Source organism: Phoca vitulina, unplaced genomic scaffold (assembly GCF_004348235.1).
Source record: "Phoca vitulina isolate PV1807 unplaced genomic scaffold, GSC_HSeal_1.0 scaffold9, whole genome shotgun sequence".
Taxonomy (NCBI): domain Eukaryota; kingdom Metazoa; phylum Chordata; class Mammalia; order Carnivora; family Phocidae; genus Phoca; species Phoca vitulina.
The window spans coordinates 51,514,732-51,526,661 of NW_022589712.1; the positions used below are offsets into that span (position 1 = coordinate 51,514,732).

An 11,930-nucleotide genomic window follows, 5' to 3' on the forward strand; every position below is an offset into this window, starting at 1 on the left:
AGATTTGCTCCATAGAGAAGGTAAAACAGAGGTCTCTGAATCAGGCTAACCATGCAGAGTTAAGTGTCAGGGTACTTATGATAAATATAGATATTAACTGAATATTTACCTACTGAATGCTAGGTATTCCTACCTTCTTCCTCCAGCTGGTTCTTGGAAGTTAGCAACCAGCATTTATCCTCTAGGCCAAGAGCTTAGAAGATACTTCTTTAGAGAATTAACTAGCCACAGGGAAATCCCTAAAGACACTGCTAATCCCTAAAGATACTACTACTGGGTTTCACAAACAACACAGCCCAGCTAGTCCTCCCTGATGTGGGTAGGTACCACCTATGGGTTGACCAATCTATTCCACATGCTTCTACTTTCAAATAAGAGCAGCCAAACTAGCAGCATGAGCTATCAGAGGAGAGCCTCTGAAATGAAAAAGAGAAACCAAAATAAACATTAAAATGCAACAGAGACACAGAGGGAAGACCATGTAAAGACTCAGGGAGAAGATGGCCATCTACAAGCCAAGGAGAAAGGCCTCAATAGAAATAAACCCTAATGCCCCCTTGATCTTCAACTTCTACTCTTCAGAACTGTGAGAAAATAAATTTCTGTTGTTTAAGCCACACACACACACACACACACACACACACATTCACACACACACACATTCACACACACACACACATTCACAAAGCACAACAGAGATTTTAAAGAAGGGAATAATTCAAAAATCAAAATTATCATCAATATACTCAGACAAGATGCTATAACCACGAAACACAAGAATACTATATATAATAAAAGATAACTTAGAGCAGGGAAAAAGCTTTTAGGAAATTAAAAATAATTAAATAATTTAAAAATACAGTAGCAGAAAGAAAATAACTCAATAAAAGGATTAGAAGACAAAGTCTCTTCCAAAAAAAGATGGGAAATAAAAATTTAAAAAAGAAAAGAAAACTGAAGTACCAGTCCAGGGACTCCTACATATTGGAATAATAAATTCCAGAAAGAGCAAACAGACCAAGGAGGGGAAGACACACCAAAATAATTCAAGGATATTTCCCAGAGTTGAAGGGCATGAGATTTCATTGAAAGTGCCTAGCACAATGGATGAAAACGAACTATCACAAAGGTCCATTACCATGAAATGTCAGGACATTGGAAACAAAGAAAAATCCTACAAACTTCTAGAGAGAAAAAACAGCAATCAAGGTCTCAAATAAAGTACTTCCCATAAACCCTTTCTCTAGAAGCTACTGGAGGAAGTACTCCAAAAGTAAATCAAGAAAGAGAAAAACTTGGGATACAGGAGACAGGAAAGCCATCACAAGAGGGAGAAGCAAGCTGTGTGCAAGTACCAAGGGTAAATGGTTTGGGAGAAAGTGGGGAAAGTTCTCCAAAAAGATGAATCAACAGAATACCTCATGTACCTGAATATGTGAAGGAGATTTGGAGTTGAAATGGTAATAATACAAAACACAAAAGCAAGGCAATTATTAACACCAGGGAAAACAAAAAGTGGTGTGGGGAAGGAGAAGTAATCATCATTAGTTCAAGACTCTGTTGTAAACAGGATTTGTATAATCATAGTCAGAGAAAAGGGATCTAACCAAAATTATGATATATCTATATTGGGCATAGCAGTGGGGACAAAAAGGATGAATGTGTTGTGAGGATGTGTGGGAGGACAGATAAGAGTTAAATCCTCATCTTCCTTAGTGAGAAGTCATTAGATAATTCCTCAAACTCATAAGTCAGAGAGGAATAAGACACTGTTATTTAAAATTTTGGATGTAAACTCCAAAAGAAGGTGCCAAAAGAGTTTAAAGTGAGAGTCATTGGTAAGGGTAGAATGAAGAATAAGGGGAAAGGAGACCCCTGGAGTGTTCTGGGTAACAAACCTTTGACTCTTTATGTACATACATATATAATTTATTTGTATATGTTACTATTAAAAATAAAATAACATACGCATAAACTTAAAAAAATTGTGAAAAACAAAAAATGTAAAACATTCTGTTTGCCAGGTTACTATTTCTGATATTCTTATTATTAAATTATAGGAAAATAATAGAAGTGTTTCATTAGATTCGAAACATTAAATTTGAAAAAATATAAAAGAAATTGTTTTTATATTAAATTATCAGTATACTTAAGTCTATGTGATCCTTTTCTTAGCATATATAAGTACTGATTCCCAGTATGTTGGGCCAATTCCATTTCACAGCATTCATGGTAATATAAAGTACTCACAAGCTCTAGCGGACTGAGACGAGCACCAGAGATGGGCCTGGAATCAGATGACTCAAAACTGGATGCATGGAGGCTAGCAGAGGAGATGGAACAGAAATATTAGTTTGTGAAGAATCATTTATTTCTAGTATATGTTATTTAACTCTAGCCCCAAAACAAGTAAAAGCATTTAATGCATAAGCCTTGAGGAAGAAGCAAATTTAAAAAAAATCATAGTACTTAAAACATTTTATTAATTTTTTTCATTGCTTTTAGGGGAATTAAAAAATACTGAATAATGAAAAGAAGAAATGTATATAGTGATTTTTTTAAAAAGCTCTGTTCATATCACTTCATAGAGTTGGTATGACAACCACTATTCACCATTTCAAACCAAAGCAACTTCTTGAACCCAAGGTCTGGACTTATCTTTAGGAATCTTGAATAGATACAAGAGGTGTAATTAGCAGACATCAAACTTAAAAAAACAACTATTCAGGGGCGCCTGGGTGCCTCAGTCAGTTAAGCGGCTGCCTTCGGCTCAGGTCATGATCCCGGGGTCCTGGAATCGAGCCCCGCATCGGGCTCCCTGCTCCGCAGGAAGCCTGCTTCTCCCTCTCCCACTCCCGTTGTGTTCCCTCTCTCACTGTCTCTCTCTCTCTGTCAAATAAATAAATAAAATATTAAAAAAAAAAAACAACTATTCATAACTAGAATTAAGGGAAAATGTCATTTGGTGGCTTACATATCCAAGTGTACAAGCAAGAGAAATGTCATTACCTGAAGGAGGAAGGAGGTCTATTTTCCAGTGTTCTTGAAGATGCAGGCCCGAATAGTTTTCTTTGGTCTTCCCGTGGTGTAAATGGTCTTTGGGTCCCAACTGTTCTTAAAGCATTTCGTGCTTCACTTATGATCTCCGCACTGGTCTTCTGCTTGGACATAGAAGGTCGATAAAATGGATCCAGCTTTTCTAACTTTTTATCATTTGGAGATAGCATCTTTCCTTTTAACGTAAAATGTTCTTCAGGTAGACACCACACGCTGCAAATATATGGTACAAAATATTAACTATTTTCATCCAGGAGTTTAGAAAAGAGTACTTAAACCCATCTACATATGCTTAAGCCATTCCTCTATATTAAACTAGAAAAAGTCACAATTTTTTTTAAAGATTTTTAATTTATTACTTATTTGAGAGAGAGAAAGAGCCTGTGAGCTGGGGGTGGGGGGCCGAGGGAGAGGAAAAGGGAGAGAATCCCAAGCCAACTCTGCACTGAGCGTGGAGCCCGATGTGGGGCTCGATCTTACAACCCTGAGATCATGACCTGAGCTGAAATCAAGAGTCTGTCGCTTAACTGACTGAGCCACCCAGGTGCGCTGTCACAAACAATTTTTATTTTTTTAAAAAAGATTTTATTTATTTATTTGACAGACACAGCAAGAGAGGGAACACAAGCAGGGGGAGTGAGAAAGAGAGAAGCAGGCTTCCCGCAGAGCAGGGAGCCCGATGCGGGGCTCGATCCCAGGACCCTGGGATCATGACCCGAGCCGAAGGCAGATGCTTAACCGACTGAGCCACCCAGGCGCCCCTCACAAACAATTTTTAATTAAAAATCTACCAGGCAGTTACAGTTAGAAGATCAGGGTGGAAGAAAAGCTTTCAAAAATACAGGTTGATGTGCACAGTTATGCCTATGGGAATACATGCACTCAAGGGAAATGATGTACAGGGAAGAGAGCCAGGATGAAAGCTAAACCTGGAGAGAAAGAGGATAAATCATGAGAGAGGACAGACGAGGAAGAGAAAATCATCTCGTATTCTCCATTCTATAAAAAAAAAAACCACTGGGGGGGTTCTGTTAAAATTTTAACTAAATTTTCCTTTTTTTCCCCTCTATTGTCCTGCACACAAACTGCGAGTTTAAGGTTAGATTTAGATAGATGGGGCCTATTTCCAAGCTATTTTTGCTTTTATAAATGTAGTTTGTAAACTCAGGGAAAGGTTCAGCCCCACATTTACCCATGATGTATTTGAATGAATGGATTCAAATCACCTTCCATGTGAGATAGTGTCCTAGATGAATAAATATCAAATATCAACATCAAATATTCTTTCCCAGGCTAGCTTTCTCAGTTAAAGTCATGTGCAAGGGCCATGAGAAGGCAGATTCTTCTTAAATGCTGGTGTGTCCCCAGGGACGCCTGGTTAACTTGGCAGGACACCTCTATAGCTCTAAATTTGAAAACAGTCCAGATTTAGAAAACATAATTCTCATTACTATATGGTATTAGGTGTTCATTAAAAAAACAACAACAACCCAGATCCCTGAAAATATTATATCTCTAAGGAGAAAGAGGCCTGGAAATTTTTCCTATATTTCAGTGCCTAATTTTAGAATAACTTTTGCAAAAAAGAAACATTTTTTTGTGACATATGCCCAAGGAAACTAAAAAGACTTCATTTCCATAAGTGGAATCAACAGACGATTCCTTAGACAAGTAAAGAGGATTTACTATATTATGATTCTATACATTAAGTTGTTATATAACAACAGACAACAAGAACATTTGTTTAGTTCTACCCAGGCCCTACCCTAAAAGTTTTTGAGGTAAAGAGTATGATGAAAACTACAAATGATATGCTATTCCTTTCTTTTCTTTTCTTTTTTTTAAATGTTAAATGTACTTTATTACTTTTGAAAATTGGTCATGTACATGATTATTTTTGGTCAGTCATAATACCTGATTGGCCAGCACAGATAAATATTTACAGAGAAAGACTAATACTTTAAAAAACTAGCCTTTGGAGCACATTTTTTAATTTAAAATTTTTTAAATGTTAAAACCAACATGAGTTGCAGGTTTTTATGCTATTCCTTTCATATGGAAAGGCCAGGTGAGGTAAAACAGTAAAAAAATTACTCGATAAGCAGTCCTATTCTAGGTATTTTCTTTCTAGGAATTTTTGATACAGGATTTGGAATTTAAGCAAGGTCTCCAAAAACCATGTACATTAATACAACTAACAAAAACTATGACAGGTCGGGTGCCTGGGTGGCTCAGTTGGTTAAGCGACTGCCTTCCGCTCAGGTCATGATCCCGGAGTCCTGGAATCGAGCCCGGGATCGGGCTCCGGGCCCAGTGGGGAGCCTGCTTCTCCCTCTGACCCTCTCCCCTCTCATGCTGTCTCTCTCTCTCTCTCTCAAATAAATAAATAAATAAGTAAAATCTTCAAAAAAAAAAAAAAAACTATGACAGGTCAAGTACATTTTACTTCTAGTGCTTCTGATATGACTGGCTGTTTATTTTTAAAATATTCAAGGCTAATTTTTTAAAATACGTATAAAGTGTTTTTTGTAGAGCTATATATGCAGGTTTTCCCTGCCATCTAAAAGCTGAGCATTCCTATTAAAACTCTGGTAAGCCGAAATGGTGTGAAGAGTACGGTATCCCCCCACTTTGCTTTTATTTTTTTTAATTATTTTTTTAATTTATTTTTTTGACAGAGACAGCGAGAGAGGGGACACAAGCAGGGGGAGCGGGAGAGGGAGAAGCAGGCTTCCCGCCGAGCAGGGAGCCCGATGTGGGGCTCGATCCCAGGATCCTGGGATCCTGACCTGAGCTGAAGGCAGGTGCTTAACGACAGCCACCCAGGCACCCCTGCCGCTTTGCTTTTATGCGAGACCTACATTAATAACTTGTTTTCACTCACCAAGAAATCTGAAGAGGACTTCTGCTTTTATAAGACAGAGCTATTGCAGGTCTTGCATAAAAGCAAAGTGATATAACACGAACCTTCAGAAAGAAGGGGATACCTGTATTATTTTTGGATGCATAATTCTGTAAATTCAGTCCCATCACAACTAACTCAAGTGGCCATATCAGTTTTGTTTGCTTGTTTGTTTTTAAAAGGCCCACTGCAGTAAGAAGGTATACCACTTAGTGAGAAGTTCCTACACAATGAATAGGTTTCTCCCAGAGCCCAAATCAGGTTTGTGATTCCTTTGGCCCCACATAGCACTAATAAGTCTAGCAATGTCAAAGGTGATCTGGCAAACCTAAAAAAGATTAGAGAAAGTGCTTTGGATGAACAATAATGGACCATCATTCCTGACTGAGAGCCTGTGTTTTAGTTTGCATGGAAAACGATACTCTTTCATGGAGTAATGAAGCAGGAATATTTACTCAAGTTGAGTGCTAACAATTCTGTACTTTATTTGGGCACACAGGAATTTAGATTGATCAAATATTGGTGGAAATAATGTAGAAGAATGGGCTTAAAAATCTTTTTGTTCATATATTTTTACCACAAATTCTAAAACAACTTTCTCTCTCCTTCTTCCTTTCTCTTTCTCCCAAACCTTAACAGTTACATTGTGAGAAGCAGTTTCAATAATGTAAGATCTGCAGTTAATCTATTATTATTATTATATCAATATTAATATATCATGAACTAAATCAAATATGGAAATTTTCAGTGACACAAGTGAACTGAGTTAGAAGCATGTTTTTAGGGGCGAGGGAAGGATTTTTTCCTTTGTTAAATTACAAATTCTTACTATAGAGGATTTTTGCCAACTTAAACAATCACTCAGAGTTTGAAAGCTTGTCTGTTTATAGTAAAGTACGCCTGAACCATGACACAATACTATCACTATTTTAACTTTTATTTTATAAAGAAATTTTAACTTTACAAACTCTCTTGACAACTGGAACAAATCCACTGAGCTAGTATGGCTTAACTGTTTCCTATGTGCAAAGCCCTCGGGTCTCTGGGAACACAGGAATAAATACTGTCTTCACTCTCAGGCAAGAGGGACCACCAATGCTAGTTAAACATTTGCCTTCATACCAAGCACTATGCTCAGCAGTCTCAAGTATATCATCTCAGTGAATCCCTACAACAGTTTTGTGAAGGATGAAGTCTTAGACAATAGCACAGAAGCTGTGACATGTGCCCAGACATGACATTCAAGCTCCTACTCATGAGATGGGGTGGAAGGAGGCAGGGCCGTCAGAGGCCTTGGGGCTGCAGCTATTTATGCACCAATACAGACACATGCCAATATTTTCATACCTGGAGCAGCTTTCTTGGGGTGTACCCGCTGAATGTCAACTCTACTTGTACCCAAATGATTTTAATACAAGCTAGGAACTGATGGGGGCAATGAAAAACACTGAAATAACTCCCATGTGGTTACAAAAAAAAAAAAAAAGGAAGGGATTTCTGATTGGGAGAAGGTGTCAAGGAGACTTCTTGGAGGAGGTGATGCTTGAGCTGGGTTCTGAAAAATGGGCTGAATTTGAAGCATGTGGCTGACATTAGGTCTAGAGTAGAGAAGGAATTTCAAGCGAAGTCAATGAGTGAGCCGAGGCAGAGTGCCAAGAACATTTGGGCTGTGTGCTGGAGAAGAATGAGCTCTGGAAATACAGATTGGAGTTGGACCAGAGAGAGAACTGAATGGCAGGTCAAGAAACACAAAAAGCTGGTGAGCAATTAATAGATTTGGAGGCATGATGTGATCTGGCAGGAGTGGGCAGGATGGGAAGGAGGGAAAAGACTGGAAGGGACAAAATCAGGTAGTTCTTCTATTTATTAAACACTGCAAAAGGGGATTTTCTACTTCGAGGTATCTTAATATCTAAATCAGGTAGTTCTTATGTAATCAGTCAACTAATTCTTAAAGGTCCTCAAGGAAGTATTCCTGGATATGCCTCTCCCTGTCCTCCAGCCTCAGTTAGGTGCTCCTCCTCCATAATCTACAAGGTCACCGGCTGGCCTCTGTCAGTACACCCTCCCCCTACACCCCTGGTGCTGCTTCACCCGACTCTGAGCCACAGTTCCCTATGTGAGGCACGGCTGAAGGTCCACATTTGTTGAATCGCTGAACTCCATTTCCTCTCTCTCTCCCTTTTCAAGACTTATTTATTTTGAGAGAGAGAGAGAGAGCACCCATGAGCAGGGGAAAGGGACAGAGGGAGAGAATCTCAAGCAGACTCCCCGCTGAGCTCGGAACCTGACTTGGGGCTCCATTTCACAACCCTGAGATCATGACCTGAGCTGAAATCAAGAGTCACCCAGGTGCCCCTGAACTCCATTTTCCAATACAGATCTGAGCTAAGCAATATCAAGCTGAAGACAATATGGCTTCTTTCATTGGAGACATTTGTTACAGTGGATTAGGAAGGCCTATGGGACTTTATTTCAATGGCATCTGATTCTTTTTTTTTTTTTTTTTTTAAAGTAGGTTCCAAGCCCAGTGTGGGGCTTGAACTCATGACCCTGAGATCAAGCATTGCATGCTCTACTGAGTCAGCAGGGCACCCTGTCAAATGGCATTTGATTCTTGATGCCAAGTGGTAATATGAGATCAAATTCAGCTCCCTTTTCCTTTCTTGCCTTCACTGCAAGTTGCCTGGCAGGGAGTAAGACTTGCTTAACAGTGTGATCTGTGAATGAGGCATTGAAAGCCTGAGATGAAGGAGTAAAGGTGAAACAGAGGTAAGAAGAGAGATGAGAACAAGTGAGGGGCAACAAGAGCAGAAGAACCAACAGGATTTAGCAGCTGAGAGGACAGCAAGAAGCCAGAGGTGATACTTTATGCAAACCTGGAGGGGGAGGTCAGAGGGCCCGGAGACCTTTTAAAAGAAAACAGGAGAAGTAGACTTTGAAGGGAAAGAAGAAAAAGGCTATGAGCTGCCTTGCATCACTGTCCTGAGTTTATGATGTCCACAGGACCTCTAGAGGATGACCATCACCAGCAGTAGAAAATCTGAAACTGGAGATCTTCATTTTTAACAAAATATTTCTTACTCATTGGGGGAAAATTTCAGAGTCCTCATTTGTAAAAATTTGTATCTAATTATCAAGACCTGTCTTTCTCTTTGCTGCTAATAGTTACCTGAATTTGTAAAAATTTGTATCCAATTATCAAGACCTGTCTTTCTCTTTGCTGCTAATAGTTACTGAACCAGTCTCCCTGCTAAATGCAGCACTGCTCTTTAAAGATATTTTGCAACAAGAGAAAGGCTGACCATCTCCACCCTCTATTCCCTGCAAATCAAATACAGATCTTCCTCAACTTATGATAGGGTTACATCCTGAAAAACCCATCCTAAATTGAAAATATCATTAAGTCAAAAATGCATTCAATCCACCTAACCTACTGAACATCATAGTATAACATAGCCTAACTTAAACATGCTCAGAATACTTACATTAGCCCACAGTTGGACAAAATCATCTAACGTTATAATGAGCGTTGAGTAAGTATCTCGTGTAATTTATCGAATACTATGCTTAATGTAAAAACCAGAATGGCTGGGGCGCCTGGGTGGCTCAGTTGGTTAAGCGACTGCCTTCGGCTCAGGTCATGATCCTGGAGTGTCTGGATCGAGTCCGGCATCGGGCTCCCTGCTCGGCAGGGAGTCTGCTTCTCCCTCTGACCCTCCCCCCTCTCATGTGCTTGCTCTCTCTCATTCTCTCTCTCTCAAATAAATAAATAAAAAATCTTAAAAAAAAAAAAAACCAGAATGGCTGGGGGACACATGGGTGGCTCAGTCAGTTAAGTGGTTGCCTTCTGCTCAGGTCCTGATCCCGGGGTCCTGGGATGGAGCACACCCCCCCCCCCCCGAAGTCTGCTTCCCCCTCTGCCCCTCCCCCACTTGGTGCATGCTCGCACTCTCTCTCTCAAATAAATGCATAAAATCTTTAAATTAAAAAAATTTTAAAAATAAAAATACAGAATGGTTGTGAGTGTATCATAGTAAGTGGCTGCCACTACCCAGCATCACCAGAGAGTATCATAGAACCTATGGCTAGCCGGGGAAAAGATAAAAATTCAAAGTATGGTTTCTACTGAATATATATTGCTTCCTCACCAACGGTAAAGTTGAAAAATTTTAAGCTGAACCATTGTGAGTTGGGGCCATCTGCACTCAAGACCCTTTCCACAATTTTGAAAAACCTTTCTGTTAACATGAGCACCTAAAGAGGCAGTGGTTAAGTGCATTGCTGGAGTAGAGGTTCATATACCCTCTTGGCAATTCACAGCTGTGTGACGTTGGCAAGGATTGTATGCCTCTAAGCTTCAGTTTCCTCATCTGTAAAATAGGGATGGCCATAATTGCCTTATAGGATTGTTCTGATAATTAAATAACATAATTCATGTAAAGTGCTTTAGCATCTGGCCCTTAAGAAAAAGTGCCTGACCCAGGCACTATGTCATAAAAGGATACAATAAAAATTCTCCCATGAATAAAAAACTGCATTTTAAAAAAGAAATTGTGGGGCACCTGGGTGGCTCAGTCCTTAAGCGTCTGCCTTCAGCTCAGGTCATGATCCCAGCGTCCTGGGATCGAGCCCCGCATGGGGCTCCCTGCTCGTCCGGAAGCCTGCTTCTCCCTCTCCCACTCCCCCTGCTTGTGTTCCCTCTCTTGCTGTGTCTCTCTCTGTCAAATAAATAAAATCTTAAAAATAAAAAAAGAAATTGCAAATGAAAGGGAATGACATTTGTTTAGTGTTTCCGTAAATTTTGTAAGTTAAATTTAAATGGAAGGTGTTTTTTTGTGAAAAATAATTTTTATTAGGTATTTTATTGAATATCAGGTATGCCAAACCAACAACTAATCAGAGTTTCATAGATTCACAAAATAGGATACAAATAAAGCGCTTCTTGCTTTTCTACCAAGTTAAAATAATTCTAAATTAGAGTGGGATGGAAGAGCCGCTGTGATAGTCATGGGAACGGACGATAAAAGGCATTATATGTATATATGATGTATTTTAATGTATACTGTTACCTTATTTATTTATTGGGGCCCTCCCTATCTGTTGCCTAAAAGAGCCCAGGTACAATCTGTGTGACCGTGGCGAGGTCGCTGTCTGCCTAGACAAAGCCCCTTGGTTTACCACTTTCATTCAGTAAATATTTCCAAGCTTCTGTTAGGCTCCACGCACTTGACTAAACGCTCAGTGTACAGAAATAAGGACAGCCGCGGCCCGACGCCGAGAGCATGCACCCTTCTGGGGGCAGAAAGGCGGACGACAGCAGGAGAGGTCCCCGGTGACGCGGCGGGGGACGCCTCACCTCCCGTGCGGACAGAGGCTTCCCCGCTCCCGGCAATGCCCCCTCCTCCACAGGTTCAGGCCAGGACACAGCACAGCAGCGCGGTCACTCTGCCTGCCAGCCCACCCTCCTGCCAGCCCCCTAGCCCGCCCGCTCAGCCGGGCCGGCCAGCGTCTCCATGGTAACCGTACACAAACTACCTACCCCGGGCGCCTGGGCCGCCTGCCTGCAGAGCCAGGTCGCTGCTGGGCGGGCGGAGCGGGACAGGAAATGAGCTGGGACTGGGCGCAGGAAAGGGGGCTTCCGGCCAGACCCAAAGCCGCTGTGATTAGCGCTGGTGACAGTAACAGCTGCGGAGGTTCAGCTCATCCTTTAGCTTTCCCGAGGCAGCGGCAGCCGCGAAGGAGCAGCAGGGCGGGGCGGGGCGGGGCGAGGCGGGGTGGGGCGGGGCCGGGAGAGGAGAGACGGGGAGGTTTCCCGGCGCGGCCGGGCCACTGGGCCTGCGCCGGTCCCCCAAGCGCATGCGTAGGAACGCTGAGGCCAGGAGCGGGCGGGCAGGCGAGCAGGCGGGGTGCGGGGAGGATCCTGGGCGAGGGCTGGAGGCGGGGAGTGCGAGGGAACCGCTTAGAAGAC

The 11,930-nt window shown here is 41.3% G+C and overlaps 1 protein-coding gene across 1 annotated transcript in view; it reads right to left on the reverse strand.

The window, feature by feature from the left end:
* ARMC2 (armadillo repeat containing 2) overlaps positions 1-11,708 on the reverse strand; it is a 103,529-nt gene extending 91,821 nt beyond the window's left edge. The window contains exons 1-3 of the mRNA XM_032408115.1: positions 11,502-11,708; positions 3,010-3,270; positions 2,251-2,323 (exon numbers count right to left, since the gene is read on the reverse strand). Of these exons, the coding sequence (XP_032264006.1) occupies positions 2,251-2,323; positions 3,010-3,227 (291 nt within the window). The 5' untranslated portion in view covers positions 3,228-3,270; positions 11,502-11,708. The remainder of the gene's footprint in view (positions 1-2,250; positions 2,324-3,009; positions 3,271-11,501) is intronic.
* Between the last annotated feature and the right edge of the window lie 222 nt (positions 11,709-11,930).